Source organism: Alligator sinensis, unplaced genomic scaffold (genome assembly GCF_000455745.1).
Source record: "Alligator sinensis unplaced genomic scaffold, ASM45574v1 scaffold398_1, whole genome shotgun sequence".
Taxonomy (NCBI): domain Eukaryota; kingdom Metazoa; phylum Chordata; order Crocodylia; family Alligatoridae; genus Alligator; species Alligator sinensis.
In genome coordinates, this window is record NW_005842708.1 from 694635 (window position 1) to 717193 (window position 22559).

Sequence of the window (22559 nt, forward strand, 5' to 3'; positions counted from 1 at the left end):
TGGCTTGGCAGGGTTCAAGATGATACGCACTGGTTCAGCACTCAGCATGTGCCCCACTTCATTTGCATGGGTGGACCACAGCTGTGGAGGTACTCGTGCCAACAGTTCCTCTTGCAAGTAGGAAGTGTCAGGTTCAGAGTACTCCTGGGTTAGCAAAGCCACAAGCTCAGTTTCCCTATGTTCTGGTACCTCAAGGTAAACACCATCTGGGCTACAATAAATCACGCATCCCAGTTTACACAACAAATCCTTACCAAGAAGGTTGACAGGTGCACAGGGGCTAAGAAGAAAGGCATGATTTTCAGACAAAGGGCCAATAGAGATGGAGACAGGTTCAGAGACGGGATGTGGGATAGGTTGTCCGCCTATACCGACAGCATTTATAGTTTCAGGAGAATAAGGTAGAAAAGGAAACTCAGCAGCCTTTAGCGTGGAGCGGGATGCTCCGGTGTCGACAAGACAGGAGACAGGTTTACCAGAAATAAGGCATTCAACAAACGGACCAGATTGGTCAGTAGCAAGCAAAGGAGCGATGATGTCACTGTCCCTCAGGCTGTCCTATTCAACACTGGGAAAATTGACAGGAAGTGGAGGTGGGGGCAGGGACTGGGGTCTGGGTCCTTGGCCGGGGCGCTTGGGGCATTCTGATTTCCAATGTCCTTCTTGCTTGCAATAATGACATTGGTTCCCATAGCCTGGGTTTTGTGGGCTCAAGGATCTATCTCTTCCCCTGAATCTACCCGGGCCTCCCCTTCCCCGTCCTCGTCCCCTTCCTCTACCTGGACCCTGCAACTGAGAAATCTGTAAGGCCATTAACTTAAACTCGGCATTGTCTTTAGACCGTTCCAATTTGTTATGAAAATGGTTAGCCGCAGCAAGGACTTCAGTCAAATCTTTAGTTTCCCAGCCAATAATTACTGTTTGAATTTTCTCAGCAATTTTAGGGTTAAGTCCCTGGATGAATGCTGCCACTATTGCTTGTTTAGCATTTCCGACTGGGTTATCCATTCCTGAGTATCGTTCAAATGCCTGTTTGAGGCGTTCCAAATAGTCACTGGGGTGTTCATTTTTGTTTTGTTTACAGGTATTTATTTTGGTCCAGTCTGCCTTTTTTGGGCAAATTGTGAGAACTGCCTGAACCAAAGCATTTCTCTTGTCAATAAAGTCTTGGCCAATCCCTGGGTTTTGATCTGGCCAAGTACAGGCAGCATACAGACGTAGCATAGTTTCCTTGGGCAAAATCGATCGCATGAGCTGATTAATGTCAGCCCATGTTGGATTATAACAATTTATAACAGTCTGCAATTCTTCCTGAAATTTTTCTGGGTCTTCCCTGATTTTGGGGAATTTTTGAGTTAAATTGTAGAGATCACCTGGAGTCCAGGGTGCATGCACGGTTACTATATTTTGTCCATCGGTGCCAATGCCTGGCATTTGTCTTAGGGGGTAAACTTGTGCAGCTCGGGATCTAAGATTGATGGGAGATCTTTCCATGCCTATTCCCATTCTTCTAAATACACCTGTGGTGGGTTGTGACCCAGGAGTAAATTGCCACACTGGTGATGATTGAGTGGCAGATATGGTGGATGAGTCCAGACTATTAAGCTCCGTGGATGGATTTACTGAAGGAGCTTCAGCTAATGAGTTACTAGCCTGGGCTGCAGCCTGATGTTGAACCGGTTGTTGCTGATGTGGGAGTCCCAGGAGAGCAGGGTTCGAACAAAGGTCAAGGATATCCTCTGCTGGCTCCGGTGGTGGGGGCGCCCCGGGCAATGCTGGATACATCGGAGCGGTGGCCGGCGTGTAATTTGGGGGAGCAGCCAATTTCTCCCGAACAGCTTGTAACTGCTGTTTTAATTTTTCTTGAGAGTCTTTTAGGCTCCTAGTTTGAGATTCTGTCCGCCTTTTGGACATTTCATCATACCAATAAAAGAACGCGTCCCACTGGTTTTGTGGTGTTTTGGATCCACGGGACTCTAAAGCCCCTCTTAAGTGCACTATTTTATCCTGATCAAATGTTCCTTCTTGTGGAAAATGCTTCACAGGATCATCCCTAGTATACCAGTTCCACTTATCCAGGTACTTGCAAGCCTCGGGAGAATAGTGTGTGTACATAAAGTACGCCGGAGTCCCCTTAGGGGGGACGGGAACTTGTTTAGACTGACTCGTTCCCATTTTCAGTCACACAGGGAGACGTAGGAGAGGCTTATTTAGGATGTCCGGGCCGCTCAGTGCCTTGCCCCGCAGTTTTTCACTGCCCAGACAAAAGGCTTCTGACCCGACACCGGCTCATAAAATGGAAATGGGAAGGGAAACACAAGAGGAATCCTTTCACTCCTGCTCTCGGCAGAAGCTACTGGGACAAGGGGTTTGGAAAAGACAAAATCACTCAGACGCCCTGTCCACTGGGTCACGAGGTTTCAGCTGGGCCCCCTTGCTTTCGACGCTACCTTTTTTAGGCAGAATCGGGGCGGCTAGACCCAGCCTTAGTCCCAGACCTGGTCAGTGGCTCATTTTTCTAAATGCACACACACACATTTATTCAATCACTGGGAAGCCCTGTCCACTGGGTCACGAGGTTCCAGTTGGGCCCCCTTGCTTTCAAAACTGCCCTGTCAGGCAGAATTGGGGCGGCTGAACCCAACCGTAGTCTCAGACCTGGTCAGTGGCTCATATTTCTAAATACACACACATGCACATTCATTCAGTCAGCCAGACCTCCTCCCCCACACCGCCTTAGTTAATTAACGACAAGCCCGATGTGCTGTAGGATGAAGGTGCTTCATACAGTTTCTCCCTAAATAAAACGTACGTTACCAGACACAAAATGGGATCCTTTACCAGACAGAAAATTTTAGCCGGCAGTAAGGTTCAGACTGACCTGTTTTAACAAGGTTCAGATCCAGTTACCACGGCCAAGTTGGGAGCCTACAGGCAGTCCTCCTCCGAAACCCCAATAGAGATTTTGAATTAGGTCTCTTACCTCTCAAGTTTGGCGCCTCGGGGTTCGGGGGGGGCAGTCTGCGGTCCTCCTTTCTCAGCCTGTGTTCTGGATCCGAGTCACGGCACCAGGAATTGTCGTGGAAACACACGCAGCATACTTTTGGGTCAGGTCAGCAGAAGCTTTTATTCAAAAGAAACTACAGCTGTAGGGGGGACTCCAAAGTGACATGGATTTCGCAAGCACTTGGAAGGGGTCCCCCCCAAGAGCAAAATCAGGAGGCTTATATACTTTTTAACAGTTGCTTACAACTCACGTGATCATATAGTGAAATTAGCATGAAAAGCGGCTATAATATTACTTCATTATTTCTTTGCTGTAATCAGGATGGGAACTAATGGGGGAGGCGAGGTTAGTTCACAAACCTCCTTCTTGCACCTGCAAATCAGAGTTGTACATACTTTTTGCTATCTTCAAGGCCGCGGTGAGCGAAGCAGTTGCAGAGGAGTTACAAAGAACAAACACTTTCTCTTATCTGTTCTACTATACAGAGCCAGCAATTCTCCACAAAGCGGTTATGTCATCTTATAACTAAAATAGTCAAAGTTTAAGGCATATATTTCTTCTGATTCCACAATGAGGAGCTCATAGCTGCCATGCTGTCCTGTTATATCTATATCTATATGTTGGTCTTGTCCTCGTACAATAAGAAGCAGGCTCTGTTTGTCTCAGACTGGTATAATGGTCAAATGAGCAGCACTAAAGTTTCTTGTCTAGTTATGAGAGGTCTTATCTGAATGCAGGGGCATACAGCCAGGAACTTCCAAATTCTACTTCTCAGTTTGCCTTGGACTCCTTCCTATCCACAGACAAGTTGGCTAAACCATTTTCCCCTGAGTTATACTATAGGCTTGATGGTGGTAATGCTGCTCTACCTTAGGCAGTTTTGTTGCTGGAGGCCAGGTCACAACATTGCCTGGCTGCAGGACTGTTGCTATCATCTGGAAGCTCCTGGTCCTGAGCATGACTTAAAACTGCACCCTGCTGGGAGTGGGTGGCCTGGTGGGGCTCTCAGTGGTGCAGGAGCCCCCAGGAAATGCCAGGCCAGTTACCACCCTGGTGAAAGGTGGGTAGGGGTGCCTTAACCCTAGCCCTTGCCTTTGGGTGAGTTGTGTTCCATCGGAGGTAGTTGCAGGGGTGCAAGCCCCAAGGAGGAGTGGGGGCCAGGTATGACTGAGGTTGTCTGAGCCTTGTCAGGGTTTGAGACCCTGAGATGGGGCACCAGTCATGGTGTGAGGTACCCCAGCTCCCCACATCCAGTGAAGGGGAACCCAGAGAGAGTGTGGGCCTAGTGAGGCTGGAGGTAGAGTGCCCCCTCAACTGGTCCTTGCTGGGGCCAGGACCAAGGTCAAAAGGGCCAGGCGCCCACCACGAAGGGCACCCAGAGTCATAGGCCTGGGACCCCCGCCTGGCCTTTGAGGTGAGGCCAGGGCCTGTGTATGGCCAAAGGTCCTGAGTGGGGATCACACCCATGAGGGGGGCCAGCTATGAGAAGCTTGGTAGCCTGGATGAAGGCGGCGTAGGCCGCCTGAGTGGAGGGTTTACAGGAGGGTCCTGCTAGGAGGATCCTGGAGCCTAGTGTGGGGCTGGTGTGCTTGATAACTTCTAGCCCTGGGTGAGGGGCAGTAAGCTAGCCCCAAGGCAGCGGCAGAGTTGTGGAACCCCAGTGAAGGGGTAGCCCCAGTGAAAGGGGCCAAGATCAGGAGCCTCCTGTGAGGGGTGGTGTGCTAGCCCCAAGGCAGGGCAGAGTTGGGTAAGATGTTTCGACTCACCTAACCCACTGCCCCTTGACCATGCGAGTGGCCCTCCTCTGGACTGGATTTCCCAGTAGCAAAAAAAAATAAAATCCTAGAACAAAAGCAGTGCAACGCACACCAAAGTGGTGAGCACCAGTACAAATGTAGAGATGAGTGAGCAGGCAGGGCTTCCTGGTCTTCCCTCTCTGCACACTGCTGAGGCCCCCTGCACCCCGGCCAGCGAACATACGGTACCTCAAGATAGGGAGGAGGCAGCCTTGGGTTGGCTGCTCCCTGTCTGCATGCCTCAGCGTGGGAGCTTCACTGCAGAGCCCCCATGCTAAGGCACGTGGAGCCCTGCACTGAGGCACACTGTGCCCCAGCGAGCCACGGAGCAGATGGCTGGGGCGCAGTGTGCCTCAGCGCAGAGGCTCCATGTGCCTCAGTGCAGGGGCTCTGCTGTGAAGCCCCAGTGCTAAGGCACACAGAGATAGGGAGCAGCCAGCCCAAGGCAGGGAGCGGCTGGCTGGGATGCAGTGCGCCTCAGTGCAGGGACCCACAGTGCGAGGAGATGGGGGAGCAGGTACTAGGGGCTGCCTGTTCCCCCATCTTCATTTGCCACTCCCCAGCTGGCCAGGATATCGGGTACCTCAGCACAGGGGATGGCTGGCCCCTGCTGAGGCACCCTGTGCCCCAGCCAGCACCCCCTGCAACAGGTGAAGCCACGGGACAATGTGTCTGCTACAAAGCACATGGGCATGGGTGTGCACTGCAGCACAAATTTGTGCCACTACTATTTGTGGGCACACCTTTGCTCATGTGGACCTGGCCTATGAGTACCTCATGACAAGAATGGATTCTCTACCTGCAAACTATATGGAATCTGTCTCCTCCCTACTTGTTGGTGGCAAAAGAGGCCCTTCACGGTACCCTCAATACAGCTGGTACAGCATCTTGGTCTATAGCTACAGCGGTGGTGACAATCTCTATAGATTGTCAGGTTTCCTGGAGGTGAACCAAGCATCAGCAGAGGACTTTGCTTTTCGGAGATAGAGTTTTTCAACACTAAAACAGACTAAATGCTCTACGCATGTGGTAGATGACCTAAGTGTAGTTTGCGACCAATTCTAAGTAACTCAATTAAAATGTAGGAGTTTGGAGGCATAAAGATGTCTCTCTAGTCCTTTAATGGGGTACTTAGGTGTTGGAATCACTCCTACACTTCAGTCCAATAACTCAGGGTCAGTCACAAGCCATACTGTTATTATCTACTAAGTGAAATGGAATTATGCCCTTAAAGGCTCCAGAGTGACCCTACAATCCAAGAATTCTTCAGGTATGTTTCAAAGAAAAAGCTGCAGTTTCTCTGGGTAGTGGAATCCCTCTCAAAGGACCTTGAACATGGGTGCTGGACACAGTGGCAAATGGTTACACCATTCACTTCACCTCGTTGTCTCCCTTAAAACCTCCTCCTCCATCTCTTTTCAGGAATCCCTTCATAAGTTTGCTCCAGCATGAAGTTGAAGCCCTGTTGTCTGTGGAAGCAATAGAAAATAATGCCTCCACATCTGGGAAAAAAGGCACTTAACAATGGCTACTCCCTTGTTCCAAAGAGAGGTTGATGAATTTATGGATGCTCAATTCATTAATTTGCAAGCTCAAGTTCAAGTTGGTGACTATGGTGACCATAATACCATTGTTGCAACAAGGGGAATAGCTTGCATCTCCCAACCAAAAGAATATGTACTTCCACTTTTATATAAAATCTACCAGAGTCAATACCATTTCTTTTATCATGTTGCAGACAGAATTGTCACTGAGAGTGAGGCTTTGGAGCTTCAGGCAAACTTATCTATATGCTGTTTTCCCCTTTGACCCAAGTGGTTTGTCAGAATTCAGAGTCTCATAAGCTATTCCAGTTAGGAGTCAAGTGCGGGATTCAGGTTGCTTTGATGCAATTCTGTCCAGTTTCAAGAATGTATAAAGTTCTGCTTTGAATATAGGAGAAACTAATTAACTATAGACAGTTTGCTAAGTAACAGCTTCAAATATTTTTCAGTCAGCACCTAGACCCAAAGCCTGCTATCTAGACTTCTCCCATACCAGCATATCAGTGCTGGGTCAGTCTTTCTTCTTCATCTTTCCCTGAGCTTAGCATCTCCTTTACTGTCTTACATCTACCCCTCCCCAAACAATATTTGACCCCAGCCTCTCCTATTAGAGCATTCAAATTCCAGAACAGCTTGGCATTTATCTTTGGTTTAGACCAGTGAGTCCCAAAGTATTCCTCAGCATGACCCCATTTATGACCTCATTTCCTCAGCAAGGTGACTCACTCCCAACCAACAGCCCCCCACCCCCCAGGTGCCCCTCACTCCCAACCCACAGCCCTCTGGCCCTGCACCAGTGCATTGCAGCCCTGTGCCCCACTGTGGGCACAGAAATCTCGTAATCCCAATTGTTGATGTTGTGACCCCATTTGGGGTCATGACCCACAGTTTTGGGAACTGCTGGTTTAGACAGAGGCATGCTTTTATTAGTCTGTTATAGATTTCTTAAATGATAATAATGTAAGTTGACCAGTCTAAACAAGGCTTAAAGCAGTCACTGCAATATCATCAATTCTGCCCCGCTGACACTTTATGGATAGAATTATTGCTACATGATGGCGATTAGCAGCTCCCAACACTTTTTGGCAGGGAGGAGGATTCTATTAAGACTTCTGAAGTGAGATCTCAGTATTCAGTCTGGGTGCCATTTTGCTGCAATTAAAATTATCTCCACTCTGTGACAGGATGCAGAGACCCTTTAAGCATTCAGAAAGGGCAACTAGCCATGTTTGACAATAAAGTGTAGGCAGAGTGAATCGGAGTCCTGGATGGAGGCCCAGCTGGGAGCATTTACAAAGGGTTGTGTGACTGTAGTATGTTTATGTTCTGAAATGAAAGAGGCAGTATTATTGTTATTTAACTTCCTTTGCTGAAGGTAGTGGGCAGAGGGACCTTTTAGTGTAAAGGAAAATTCCAAATAAGGACTGGTTTATTTGCTATGGCTGTGGCACATGCTAAACCAGTTGGCAGAATGCATGACCAGCTCACAAATTTTGTAAAGTCAGTGCAAGATTTATGGTTGACTTCAGTGAAGACACAGGATAATAGGAAGAATTACATTTTCAAAAGTGCCATTGTGATTTTGGGTACATCTACATTGCAAACTTAGCATTCCTGGCAGTGGGGTCCGTAAGAATGCTGCACTTTGGAAAGGCTGCCTCCTAAACTAGAAACATTTTAGTTGCTTCTGCGTGTTGATTCTGGCAGACTGATTAGCCTATGAGAAGGCTGACTGGCCCTGTTGCTCAGTCTCTGTACTAAAAGCAGCCACTCAGTACAATGTAGAGTGCTTGAGGGTACCACTTGCTAGGCAAGGTATTATCACTGAGCATACATAGTTCTATGAGCCTAAGTCCTTCTTTATTTTTCAAGGAAATTTGGGCTGAGTCTATGTTGAAAACTAGACATGTTTCCTAATGACTTTCAAAAGCCTTTGAAAATTTTAACCTGAGTGGGGGCTTTTATAACTGATCAAGAGTCACCAATTCTGAGATCTTTATCACAACATTATATGAAAATTAGGACAGTTTATTCTGCTAATTTGTGTGCACACTTTATTTTCTAGCAACAGGTAGTCCAGATTGCTGTTTAATTTACATGAATTTCAAATTTCAGACCACTGGCATTCTTGATTTAAGAATATATCTAATGAGACTGTATCTAATGAATCACTATTTGGATTAACACAGTGTGGTTACAGGATACCATCTATAGACATTTATGCATTTGAATTTTTATTTTCTATGTAGATTCCATTCATTTCCTTTTTATTCTGTGCCTTCTGTATTAATTTCTTTTTCCATTCCTATGCCATAAACATTTTAATAACTGGAATAGGAAAATTAAAATGTTTTTGTAACTTGTATATGGCCACCTGTGCCCTATAATTAGCATGTTTATTGTGAAATATCCTGAAATGTTAGGCTAACTAATGTTCTGCAAAATCAGAACCCTGTACCACTCTTGCAGCTTATTTTGTAGTGAACAAATTAAAATAGCTTTACAATATTTTAAATACAATCATCACAAAATGGCTGCAGCATTTCCTATAACTGAACTGAGCTTTGATTGTAATAGTCATATTACTTTAAAACAATAAAAAAATCTTTTCAGGTGCGTAGAGCTGATGCAGCTACTGGCTGTGCAATATAAAAACAGAGCTAGATTGCAGTATAAAGCATGTATGGAGTCTTGTATTTTGTATTGCACTGTTATTAACATATTACCTAGGAAACTAATCTGAATGTATGTTTTGTCTGTAGGAAATGATCTCTTTCTGGTTGCTGTCCATGAGCTGGGTCATGCCCTAGGCCTTGAACACTCCAATGACCCCAGTGCTATCATGGCCCCTTTCTACCAGTACATGGAAACACAAAACTTTAAACTCCCACAGGATGACCTTCAAGGAATTCAGAAAATCTATGGTGAGCAACACTAGTAATTTATTTATTTATACTTAGCTGACATTGGGTATTTTCTAGATACGTAAAGATACAAATTTTCACACAAAATGCTTACAGTCTGCAGATCAGATTATTTATGGCAGGCAGGTAGTTGAGGGGTCTTCAGGACACTAATTAAAACTCCCTGATTTTCAACTTGAATCCAGCCTTGGGCTGTTTTAATACTCCCCAGCTGGTAACTCTGTTCATGATATGACTGCTCCTTCCTGTCCAAAAGGCTACACCAGCTGTTTTATCTGTTGGGAATGCCCTCAAAGGCATAGTCCTGGGAATCAGTTTCCATTTCTATATCATTTCCTAAGGCAGTGCATACAGAAAGGAATATGCCAGAGAACGTAGTACATTAAGGAAAATAAATACCAGGGATCAGGAATCTATGGTCCGTGGAATCATTAGATCCAGCCTGCAGACACTGGGCTTCAGCAGTATTCAGTGGCAGAGGGTTTCGGCTGTGGGTGCTTTCCTTGTGGGGAGAGGTTGTGTCTTTGTTTACTTCTCAATGCTTATTTTTTTCAAAATTAGTAATTAAAGTTACAATGCACATCTGAAGTTACACTATAAAGGAGGGATCTAGAGAGGAGGAGAAGGTATTGAAGAAAACTGATGTGGAAAAATGGTGTGGAGCCAAGATAAGTGTAGGAATGAAAGTGTAGTTTGAGGGCAGAGACTTCAAATAGCATGAGAAGAGATAAATGCTTGACAGACAGGTAAGAGTGATAGGGAAGGACAGTATTTTAAGGAACAAAGGGTCTCGTAACTAGAGGTTAAATGAGGTTATAAAGTTACTAAATCCTACAGAAGACTGTTACAGCTTTTGCTTGTAAAAGACTGGCATTCTTTAGCTACTGCTAGGAGACAAAAGTGTTTTTTCCTTAGCTGTATTTCTGGGGAAGAGGGTCCTAGAAGGAGTTGACTACAGTGTTCTATTTATATATTACAATGTAAATCTTTTGCTATGCAACTGGTTAAAACAATCCATAAATCCATAAATATTAGGCACTTGTGTAGCACAAATAAACAGCCCATTAAGTGTTAAATGCTCTCTAGTTCATTCTCTACTAAACCTAGGTTGCTCTCACTTTCCAGCAGAAGTTGTCGTACTTTTCTGAGAGGAATTTTCTCTTTACTCTTTGAAAAAAGTGAAACAATAATTTAAAGGGCAATCAAGATGACCTAGGTAATTATAAGCCTGTTAGCCTGACATCTCAGGGCAAAAACTGAAAATTCAAAAATGAAAAAACTGATACGGGTTCATGAAATAAAGAATTAAAGGAGGAGTGGTAAGGTAATAATATGTGACATTTTAAGGTGTTTGATTTAGTACCACATGACATTCAGATTGAAACGTTAGCATATGTTAACAATAAAGCACACAATAAATGGATTAAGAACAGATCAATTCATAGAGCTGAGAAAGCAGCTACCTGTGGGGAATCATTTTGAACTGGAATAGTTTATAGTAAGGTTCCACAGAGACTGCACTAGACCTAATACTATTCAACTTTTTCATTGGTGATTTAGATAAAAATGTTACTGGTAAAATTTGTGGGTAATACAAAGAATGGTAGAGTGATAAATAATGAGGAGAACCAGACAATCATACAGACTTATATTGATTGCTTCATACAGACGGTCCATGAAAATAAATTGTATGTTAATACAACCAAAGATGCAGAATTCTACAGCCAGGATCAAGGAATTCAGGCCAGTCATGCAGAATGGGGGACTTTATCTTGGAAAAAAAAAATCTGGATGGCATTTGGGGGTCATACCAGCCAAACAGCTGGACAAGGACTCCCAGCATGATGCTATGGCCAAAACAGATAAAGCAATCCTTCAATGTATAAGCAGGGATACTCTGTATATTTCTGGTGGCCACACTGTAAAAAGTTTTGGGAAAATTGGAAAGGATGCAGAAGAGAGCCATAAAAGTGGTTGAGTGGGAGAAAACACCTAAAAGAACTCAGTCTCTTAAAGACTGCCCTGTGGACAAACTCTACTGCCCACGGGGTGGTACTGGCCCCAAGCCAATACTCCCACCCACCTGCCCCCAGTGGGTGTGACCCTGCCCCACATAGCACCATGCTGGCCAGCCAGTTCCAATGGCCCCAGAAGACCTGATCCTGGCCTCAGCATGAAGACCTCTGCTTAGAGAGTTAAGCCTTTTTCCCTGTGTCCCACCAACTGCTTACATTCCTGTCTGGGGGTGGTGGAGGGGAGAAGGAGAAAAGGGGCTGCCCAGCACAGAGCCTGGAGCCAGCTGTATAATGCAGGGCCTTGGTGAAGCGGGGGAAGCCAGAGCAGAGCCATCCAGGTTCAGTGGAATCACAGAGCTCAGGGAAGCATGTTTTCTCAGACACCATGCTCCCACTTTGCTAAACCCTATGGGTGTACAGAAGGGAGCTGTGCCTAAGGGAAACGTACTTCTGCAGGCTTCATGCTCCTGTGTCATATTTAACACCAGTGGCTCCATGCTGGTAGCTGGAGCCTGTGGAAGCATGCTTCCCTGGAGCCCAGTCCCCTCCCATCCACCCCCACTACAGGACAGGACTTTGGGGGACTCAGGGAAAAGCTGGGCCCTCCCCAAACCTGCCTAAGAGAGAGCAGGGAAATGGGGCCTGGCAGTGTGGGAAAATTTCAGTTAATTTCTTGTAAATTGCAGTTCATTGAAGTTTTCTGCATCTTGTGCCTGGCCTAAAAGGAAACACACAGGCAGCTCTAAGCAAGGCTGGGGGGAGCTGGGATGGGGTGTGATGAGGTCTGGGTCAGCAGGGCTAGGTGCAGGTGGCTGGCAAAGAACTAGCCATCTGAACTCATCTTGGCATTCTACAGCCTCCTCTCCTCTCCACCCCCTGGGCCAGGAGGGATTATGGGAAGCTTGAGGGAAAAACTAGGGCATCCCTGAACCCTAACACCTGGGCTGGGAATGTTGGAGCTCGGCTTGGCTCAAAGGCTCAACACTTGCCAGCTCTCTCCACTTCCATCCCCAGCCAAGACAGGAATGCATGGCCCCCTTGCATCTCAGTCCCCCTTCCTAGCGTGCAACCTCCTCCTGATCCCAATCGCAACCCCACTGAACATTTCCCGGAGAGGAACATTCCCCAGTGGGGGATCATTGCAGCAGGGTGGTGCAGGGCCAGCTAGCTGGGCTTGACTAGTCTCTCCCCCACCCACAATTCATTAGTACACGAGAGAGTCTTTATTTTTTTTATATCTTTAATTTCTCTTCAAATAAAAATGCTTTAAATAACCTTTATATAAAAACACTTTACATAACCTTAAAGGATTTTAAGGAGACCAAAGAGGCCTGTAGAGGGAAGCCACAGTCCTCACACCCCCATACTTCTCCACTGCATGCCACTCCTGGTGCAGACAGAAGTGACAATTTTCACCAAATCTGGCCACAGAAAGCAGTTTACAGCCATGACCAAACACAACTGCATGACTGCAGACAGCTTTAAAGATGGCCTATTGGGTGAAAATCTGAACCCTTATTGTGTGAGTGGTCAGGTGAAGATGTTTCAAACAGCATCTTCTGTAACTTTTGCCTGTGCTGCCCCCCAACCTGCCAGTGTTTTCAGAAGGGGGGTGCGGGTCAGGGGAAAGGGGCCAGAGGGAGTTCAGTCTGGGGGTTTGGTGCTGGAGGGTGGGGGGTTCCAATACACACACCCTTCCCTCCAGAGCTGGCTGGGAACCCTTAGAATGAGCTCCCTCTCATCCCTTCCCCGCTCCCATTCTGAAACAGGGGCAGGCTGGGAGAGAGGAGGGACTGTTGCTAAGGGAAACCAGCTGCAGGCTCTTTGTACCAGGAGATCTTTGTAACTCAAAAGGCTTCCTGCAAAGTGTTCTCAGTTACACCAGGGAGCTGTACTGTCTGCACCCTCTCTGCTGCAAGCCCGCTCTCTCCCACTAACTCCCTCACCCAGAGCAAGGGTAGAATACAGCCCCTAGTTGGTGAGGCATAGGGGCATTGTGAGGCTAGGGGCTCCTAGCCATTCCCCTATCCTCACCAGCCATCTAGTGGTAAGTCAAAGCTGTGTAGGTAAGAAAAAGTATTAACCCTTAATGTGCAACTATTCACATCACATTCTAACTTTAATAGTGCTTAACATTCCACAGATTTCATCTGGTCTAAGTGTAATGTGTCACTTCACCCTCCTAAGGCAGACTGACCAGTGACTTGGGGTGAAAACAGATGTTACCTTTGTGCTGCCATAAAAAAAATTATAGAATCATAAGAAATTAGGGTTGGAAGGGACCTCAGGAGGTCATCTAATCCAACCCCATGCTGAAAGCAGGACCATCCCCAACTAGATCATCCCAGCCAAAGCTTTGTCTATCCAGTCTTAAAAACCTCCAAGGATGGAGCTTCCACCATCTCTCTGGGTAACCTGTTCCTGTGTTTTACTACCCTCCTAGTGAGAAAATTCATCCTAATATCTAATCTAAACTTCCCTTGCTAAAACTTGAAACCATTGCTCCTTGTTCTGTCATCTGCCACCACTAAGAACAGCCTAGCTCCACCCTCTTTCAAACCTCCATTCAGGTAGCTGAAGGCTGCTATTAAATCCCCTTTCAGTCTTCTCTTCTCTAGACTACATAATCCTAGTTCCCTCTGTTAGACCCCCGACTCCATGCGGCACCCAACGACTAGGGAGATGACGATCCAATTGCTCATGGATCCTGTTACTCATTAACCAGAGCATGCAGGGAGCAAACACCAGCACACATTGCTCGCAACGGCTTTATTCAGAATGGAGACAGCTTTGGGCGAGCTCCCTCACAGACACACAGCCTGTGAAACCAGGGAGCCACCACGAACAATAGTTCTTTCCACATTTATACACTTTGGTTGATGCTCATTAACGTTTGTTCCACCTCTGTCCCTCCTTCTGTTCCACCCATTTCTCCTCCCATCTTAAGCTCTGCCTGTTTACTGTTTACTTCATTAGCATGGAATTGCCTGTGCATTTTACTCATTTACGTACCCTTTACTATGAACGCATGTCCAAGGCCATGAACTTACTTCTTTGGCCAATGGGTGGACTTTGACTAAAACCTGGAAACTTCTTCACCAATCGCCATTTACCTGTTTGCATATGTTCATCTGGATTCTGTTACCAATTACTTGTTGTCTTCCACAGTCTGTTTTTCTTTCCCATGTTGTACCATCGTCCACATTCCTAAGACTTCACCTCATTTACAACACACAGACTTTCACAGAGTCACTTGAAAATGGTTGAAACAGTTAAGACGGTTACTTAGCATAAGCAAATGGCTGGCTTAGCATAAGCATTCATAAGCAAAATCTGCTTGCCTAAGCATCTTGCAATATTACTTTTAATATATTATTCTGCCTTGTGGTCAGCAGCATGCTAAGTCACAGGTCATGCCTTTATTCAGCTGCAAATCCAATGCTCTCCAAGATCCAAATACTGTCACCCTAACACTCTCAACCTGTCCTCATAAGTCATTGTCCCCCAAAAACATTTGCATTGCCCTCCACTGGATTCTTTCCAATTTGTCCACATCCTTTCTGTAGTGGGGTGCCCAAAACTGAATACAGTACTCCAGATATGGCCTCACCAGTGCTGAATAGAGGGGAATAATCACTTTCTTTGACCTACTGGTAACATATCTACCAAATGCACTGGTGGTACAAAGGCCAATCAAGCAGATGTCCATTCCCCTTGTTGCACACAAATGGCCCAAACCTTATAGCCATATCATAGGTGGTATCAATTTATGCCACTTTATTGCAGCAGACATCTGTTTGATTTACAGCAGGAGAGCATAGAAGACTCAGAAGTGCCCATGCCCTCCTGCTGCCCTGGACAGGTAATCCGAGGGCTTGAGAGGCCTGATCCTGCATGCCCTGGGAATTCTAATGAAGGACTGGGCCCCTTAAGCCATGGGAGCACCTGCCTGGCTTTCCCCTCCTACAGAGATGTGCCTTGGGCAATCTCCAAGGTACATCTCTGTAGCAGGGAACAGGTTGCCTATTGTCCTGGAGGATCAGGCCTCTGATGTGTTTTGCCCAATGAAGCAAATGAGTTGTGGCCAGATGCATCCCATCACAGCTGATCCACTTCATTTGGCGATGTCTGTGTATACCCTTGATTACAATGTGTAAATGCCTTCACAGGAAGAAAACACCAAACATTAAGGGCATTTTCATTTAGTGGTAAAAAAAAAAGTTTGAACAAAAACCAATGGCTGAAAACTGAAGTTAAACAAATTAGGATTTAAAATAAGGTGAAAATATTTTAACAGCAAGGATGAATAGATAAACTCTCAAGGAAATGATAGACTGTCTTCAAGTGAACACTGGTACCATTTCAGGAAGCTATGATTTAGTCAAGTTATTTGGCTATGTAGGCACAAATGAATAAAATTAAACTGTCTGTGATATAGTCAAGGCCAGAGTGCATGATCTAATATTCTCTTCTGGCTTTGACTATGAAGGTTAATTCCAGACCAGCCAACTTTATGATGGCTATTTTTTTTATCTCAGAGACAAAACAATGCCTATTCTATGTGAATTTCTCATACAGGTTTATTCATAGTTCCATTTTTTTAATTCCTCTTCAACCAATACATTAAGTCTCTGAGACAGGAACTGCGATGTTTTGTGGGGTAATGTGCCCTCAGCACATTAATTAGAAGAAATACTACTTCTAAATTTTCAACAGTCATAGCTGGTATTGTGTTTCCTTTCTTGTTGGGTAGCCAGTCTAGCAGAGAAGCAGTTAACTGCCACTTCATTTGATCAAGAAAAATATGCCAATAGAGGTGTTAGAAGGAAGTGACATGATAGGAAACTGAAGGGTCGCCTGCAACTGAGATTTAGAGAGTTTGCACTTGGGGGTGTCATGTCACTCTACTGCTTCTGGAATCAGAGGCGATTGAAAGTGCTGTTCTAAATCTGCAGCTCAAGAGTAATTGATATTATTTATTTCACATCTTCAATTTGAGACAACAACACCATGACATTGTGCACTGTCATGTTACTGCAGTTGAGCTACCTTTGCAAATGAAGATATATGGAGTGAAGAACACAGCTGCCTATCTGCTTATTGGTGTTAGCTTCAAGAGATGTATTACACCAGTTCTTCCCAATTCCTTCTGGGTGCCAGTCAAAATGTTAACTTTGATGTTAAAAAGAGAGAGAGTTTCATTGTGAATATCTGAAGCCACCTCTCACCCCTTGTACTATTGTAATAATTGAGATTAGCTGGGGTATTCAAATTGATATTCCCAAGATTTGGATGGCTGATCTGACTCTAGAGGGTTCTGAAAAGAAAACAACACTTTTATAACTGAGCCCTTGCCACAGCTGTAATACATGACTATTTTTGCCATTTAAAGCATTCTAAAGCTATCACTTAATACACGTGGGCAACTTTAGAACATTTTTTAAATGGTGGAAGTTGCCTTTATTAAACCTCATAGTATGTATTTTAAATGTAAAGCAAACTGTGGTAGTGCATCACAGCCTACCTAGTTTGCTTTTATTGCATGTGTATTAACTGGCACTTTTCAAAGTGGGAATTAGCTGCTTCCTACTCTACGGAACTACAGCAAAGTACAAAAATTGCACCAAGCCATGGAATGTCTATTAAGTTTTAAAGTACTGTACCTAAAGTAATTTAAGTAAAGCGCAAAAGTTACAGTACCTCTGGAAATGCCTGCCCTGCACATTTATAGGAAGCCTAAGGTTTCCCAAGTCCTTCTTATACAAGGCACTTTTTTTAAAAAGCAATACTTATAACAACATAGGGCTGGAAGGAACCTCTTACCTTGTGTACTGAAATCTTCTAGTTTTGGTCCTTGCTTGAATAAAGGTTTACTTTGATTTCTAAGTTGTCTTATGAAACCTGTAAAAGTAAAAAACACCAGGGAAGTGCATCTCATAAAAAGAAACTGAAAAGATTTAGCTTGTTTATTTTCGAGAGGAGATGTATAAATGGAAGGCATGATAAAAGGATATAAAATACTGAGTTTTCTTGAGAATATTCTCTATCAGATCATGAGACAAACATTGGGGAGGGGAGGGAAGGGGGCTGTGCTACTGCTGCTCCTCAGTCTCTTGGGGTTTGTCTACAACATTGTGGTTCTGTGCCCCAACCCCTCTGGGCCAAAGCATACTCTGTTTAAAACCCTCCCGTATGCCCTGCCAAATATGCTCCAAACCCAGGAGTATGTGAATGAGGCCACTCTGGGCTCATTCCCAGCAGCTTCTTGACAGCATGACAGAGACACAAGTCTTGAGAGTAGTCTCAGAGAGATGGCCTCAAAACAGCCTCACCAGCAAATTTCCATGTATGGAGCATGTTTGTGGATGGGCAGGAGGAGATCTGTGTTCTGTCTCTTCCTGGCTGGAATATGTTACTGCCTTGATCATAGTTAAGTAGGGCTGAAAGGGACCTCATGGAGATCATCTAGTCCAGCTCCCTGCTCAAGGCAGGATCATCCCTGACTAAATCTATCCAGTCAGTTGTCAGTCTAACCTGCTCTTGAAAATTTCCAAGGATAAAGATTTCATGACCCAATACTTAACCCCCCATTCTATATATATAAAGGGCTTAGTCCATCTGTCTGTGTGTCTGTCTGTAATGCTCTTGGGGGTGTGGCTTCTGGTGGGGTGTGGCTCCAGAGGAGTGGGCCAGGCAGACATGGAGCGGGGGGTAGGGGAGGTGGACAGCATGGGGCCGGCCCCCCTGCTCCTGGGGGGCCACAATGGCGTGGGGTGGTGGGTAGCAGCGCTTCATCCCTGCTCTCCCCCCCTCACCCCGTCATTCTTGATGGGCAATTGATTAGTATAGTGAGAAAGTTCTTCCTAATCTCCAACCTAAATTTTCTCTGCTATAGTTTGAGGCCATTGCTCCTAGTTCTGCCCCTACAGCCACAGTGAATAGTTTATTTCTATCCTCTTTATAATTGCTCTTTAAATATTTGAAAACGGTTATCAAATCCCCCCGTCAATCTTCTCTTCTTCAGACTAAATAACCCTAGTCCTTTCAGCCTTTCCCCACAAGTCATGGTTCCTAATAATTTTTGTCAGTGCTGGATTCTTCCTATTCCATCCTCATCTTTCTTAGAGTGTGGGGTCCAAAACTGGACACGGTACCCAAGGTGAGGGCAGGATGGCACCACACACACTGAAATATACCAAGTGCCATCCTGCCCTGCCTTCTGCCTAGCTTATTTTTAATGAGAATGTCATTAGAGACAGGGTCAAAACCTTGCTAAAGTCAAGGTAGATCACATCGACTGGTCTTCCCTTATTCACAGAGCCTGTTATCTTAAAGCAGAAGGAAATCAAGTTGATCAGTCATGACTTGCTCTTACTAAATCCATGTGGCTATTCCTGGTCACCTTGTTCTCCTTTAGGTGTTTCACCTGCTCCATGATCTCTCCAAGTATTGAGGTCACGCTGACTAATCTGTAATTCCCTGGATCCTCCTTCCCTTTCTTAAAGATGGCCACTACATTTCCCCTTTTCTATTCAACTGAGACCTCACCTGGCCTCCACAAGTTCTCAAAGATGATATCAATGAATTTCATAGATTTCATAGACATTAGAGCTAGAAGGGACATAACAAGATCATTGGGTCCAGCCCCTACCCAAGGGCCAGGAAGTCATCTGAAGTTAAATGATTCCAGCAAGATAGGCATCCAAGTGTTTCTTAAAAGTGCCCAGAGTAGGTGCTTGCACCACTTCTGGGGGAGAGTTTATTCCAGACTCTGGGGACTCAGACAGTAAAAGAAGATTTTCTTATGTCCAGCCTAAAACAGTCTTTCAGCAGTTTGTGACCATTAGACCTTGTCTTCCCTTGGGGTGCCCCGGTGAACAGACATTCTCCCAGTTCCTGATGCATACCCCTTACATACTTATAGGCTGCCACTAAGTCCCCCCTGAGCCTTTTGCATCTCCAAGCTGAAGAGTCCCATGCCATGCCCATGCTTCTCCTTGTAAGGCCTGTTCTCTTGTCCTCTAATCATGCATGTGGCTCTCCTCTGGACTCTCTCAATCCTTTCTAAAGTGTGGAGCTCAGAACTGGATGCAGTACTCCAGCTGCAGCCTCACCAAGGCCGAGTAAATCAGGAGAATGACTTCCTGGGTCTTGCTTGAGATGCATTGGTAGATGCAAGCCAGGGTTTTGTTTGCTTTGCTGGCTGTGGCATCACATTGGTGGCTCATATTCATCTTGTGGTCAATCATGACCCCCAAATCTCTTTTGGTCACGGTGCTAGTGTGTGTAGCTCTGCCGAGCCTCTAAGTATGATGTGAATTTTTTTTCCCCTGAAGTGGAACACCTTGCATTTCTCCATGTTGATGGCTTCAGGTTTTGATCCATCCACCTTGCGAGCCTGTCAAGGTCAGCCTGAATTTCAAGCCTATCATCTAGTGTGACCATACTTCCCCATGATTTGGTGTCATCAGTGAACTTAGTCAGTCCGCTTCTGATATCCAGATCATTTATAAATATATTAAAGAGTACTGGTCCAAGTACGGAACCCTGGGGGATGCCTCTGGTCACCATGCACCATGTTGACACATTCCATCAACTATCACTCTCTGGGTCCAACCATGGAGCCAGATCCCAAGCCATCAGACCGTGAGGTTGTTGACGCCACAGTTCCCCAGTTTAACCATGAGGACTTCATGGGAGACAAAGTCAAAGGCTTTTTTGAAGTCCAAATGAATTATATCAACCTTTTCTCCTTTGTCCAGGTGATGCGTCACCTGGCCATGGAAGGAAATGAGGTTGTTCATCAGGCAACACCTACCTGCAATGAAGCCATTGTTGCATTCAATTAGCCTGTTGTTAATGATTTCTTTGATGATTTTTTTCCAATATCATACCAGGGATTGAGGTCAAACTGATTGGCCTGTAGTTCCCTGGATCATCCTTCCTCCCTTTCTTGAAGATAGACTCCACATTGGCCCTTTTCCAATCTTCAGGAACCTGTCCAAAGGCAGCACAAGTTCTCAAATATCCTCGCCATTGGCTGCACTATGATGTCAGCCAGTTCCTTGAGCACTCCTGGGTGCATTCCATCCGGGCCAGCTGATTTGTGGATGTCCAGCCTCTCAGGATGTTCCCTCACAAGATCTTCACCAATTATGGGTGTGTGTTTGCCCATACCCTGGCAATCCTGCATCTTGTTTGGCAGGGTGATCCCCTTGAGCTGGTGGAAGACTGACACAAAGTAATCGTTAAGGAGATTAGCTTTTTCCTGGGTGTTGGTTGTCAGCTGCCCCATTTGGTTTAGCGAGAGTCCAAGGTTGCCCTTGTTTTTCTTCTAACTACCCACATATATGAAGAAGGACTTTTTGTTGTCCTTGATTCTCATAGTCAGTTTGAGTTCGGTTTCATTCTTGGCTTTCCTAGTTTACTCCCTACAGGTGTGGGCCAGTGCTGAATGGGCCTTGGTGATGTTACCTGACTTCCATCCCTTATAGGCTACTCTTTTCAGATACAGGAGGTCCATGAGTCCCCTATTTAGCCACGGGTGTCACCCAGCCCTTTTGCTACCTTTCCTACAGGTTGGGATGGACTTCCCTTGTGCTTCAATGATCATGTCCTTAAGGAGCAACCACTCATCATGGACTCCCCTCTCTATCGTATCATGGTTTCTCAGGGCTTTAACAACATGCCTCCTGAGCTTATGAAAGTTGGCTTTCCTAAAATCAAGGATTTCTGCATTGCTGACTGATTTGCCAGCTTTGCGATGGACAGAGAAAGTGATCAACTCATGATCACTGTCTCCCAGCTTCCCTTTGATTCTCAGATCACTCACTAGATTATTCCCTTTTCCCAGTACCAGATCCAAGAGTGTCTTACCTCTTGTTGGCCTGTAGACTTCTTGAGAAAAGTAAAGTTCATCAATTCAGGTGAGAATTGACAGAATGTTCCTCCCATGAAATGTCAGGGTAGTTCAGGGGTGGGCAATTATTTTGGGTGGAGGGCCACTTAGCGAGTTTTGGCAAGCTGTTGAGGGCCTCATGGGTAACCCTGCCCTTTGACAGGTGCCCTGCCCCCGGTCACCATCTTGGGATTGGAAGTCCCACCCCTGACCTCTGACCCTTGCCACCGGAAGTCCTTCCCCTTGCCCCTGGAAGTATTCCTTTGGAGAAGAGGGTTTGCAATCTTAGAACCAGAAAAAAACAAATTATGTACTAAAAATCAAATACCCATAATATTATATTTTAATTCAATTAAAAATATATTTTTGTCTTGATACCTGTGTGTTTGTGCTTTATATGTAGAAGTGATTGCATAATAGCTCAAAATGTAGTCTTACTCTTGTATAGTGTGTGGGGTGTGCAGCAGCGTTGAGGGGTATGGGTGGGTAGGTGGATGTGGGGTTTGTGTGGAGCTGTGGATGTGTGTGTGTGTGTGTGTGTGTGTGTGTGTGGTATTTGTTGGATGTGTGATTGTGTCTGGAGGAGGGTGTGGCTGTGGGGTTTGCAGGACGGGTTGCAAGGGGGGAGCCAGCTGGTCCCTTGCTGTCCGAAGCCTCATGGCCACGTTTGCACTCTGGTGGCTCCTGCTGCCACCAGGAGGCCAGAGGCTGCCAGGGAAGGGCCAGTCAGGCTTGGAGGGACAGTGCGGGGGGCTCCTGGAGCCACTGGTGGGTGGCACAAGTCTGTGGGGACATGGCCCGGGATGCAGCAAGCCCAAGGAGGTGGTGCAGAACTTGCATCATGTGCCTGAAGCTTGGGGCAGCAAAGGCCTGGCTGCCCCCTCCACCCACGGGTGGCCAAGGGGTTGCCACCACCCTGGGAGGATGGCCCAGCCCCTCCCACCCTGAAGGGGCCTGGTAGCCTGACAGAAGCTTGCCCCCCAGCCCTGGGACAGGCTGGGAGGCTGTGCCAGGAGCCAGAGCAGAGCAGAGCCGTGGCTGCTTTTCTGCTTCAGAAGCTCCTGCAGTTTCCAGGAGGCTGGGGGCTCTGGACAAGCTCCTGTCTGGCCCTAGGGACAGTGTAGGGGGCCACCTGAGGCCGCTGGGGGTGGCACGTGGCCCGGAACACAGGAAGTCTAGGAAAGCGGCACGGAAGTTGCATCTTGTGCCTGAGGCTTGGGATAGCAACAGCCTGGCTGCCCCCCGCCACAGGTGGCTCCAGTGGGTGCTGCCACCCTGGGGGGAAGGCCCGCCCTCCCCGCCCTGCAGGGGCCCAGCAGCCTGACAGCAGCTCACCCTGCCCAGCCCAGGATGGGCAGGGAGGCTGCGGCAGGAG

At 46.2% G+C, this 22559-nt stretch overlaps 1 protein-coding gene across 2 annotated transcripts in view; it reads left to right on the forward strand.

Moving 5' to 3' along the window:
* The window catches only part of LOC102381092 (matrix metalloproteinase-24), a 253273-nt gene that overhangs the window by 202035 nt on the left and 28679 nt on the right, over positions 1-22559 (forward strand). For both annotated transcript variants that reach the window (XR_003096342.1, XM_025216074.1), the window contains one exon: positions 9110-9271. Coding sequence is in view for 1 of the 2 variants with exons in the window: in XM_025216074.1 (XP_025071859.1) it covers positions 9110-9271 (162 nt within the window). In the remaining variant the exon portion in view is untranslated. The remainder of the gene's footprint in view (positions 1-9109; positions 9272-22559) is intronic.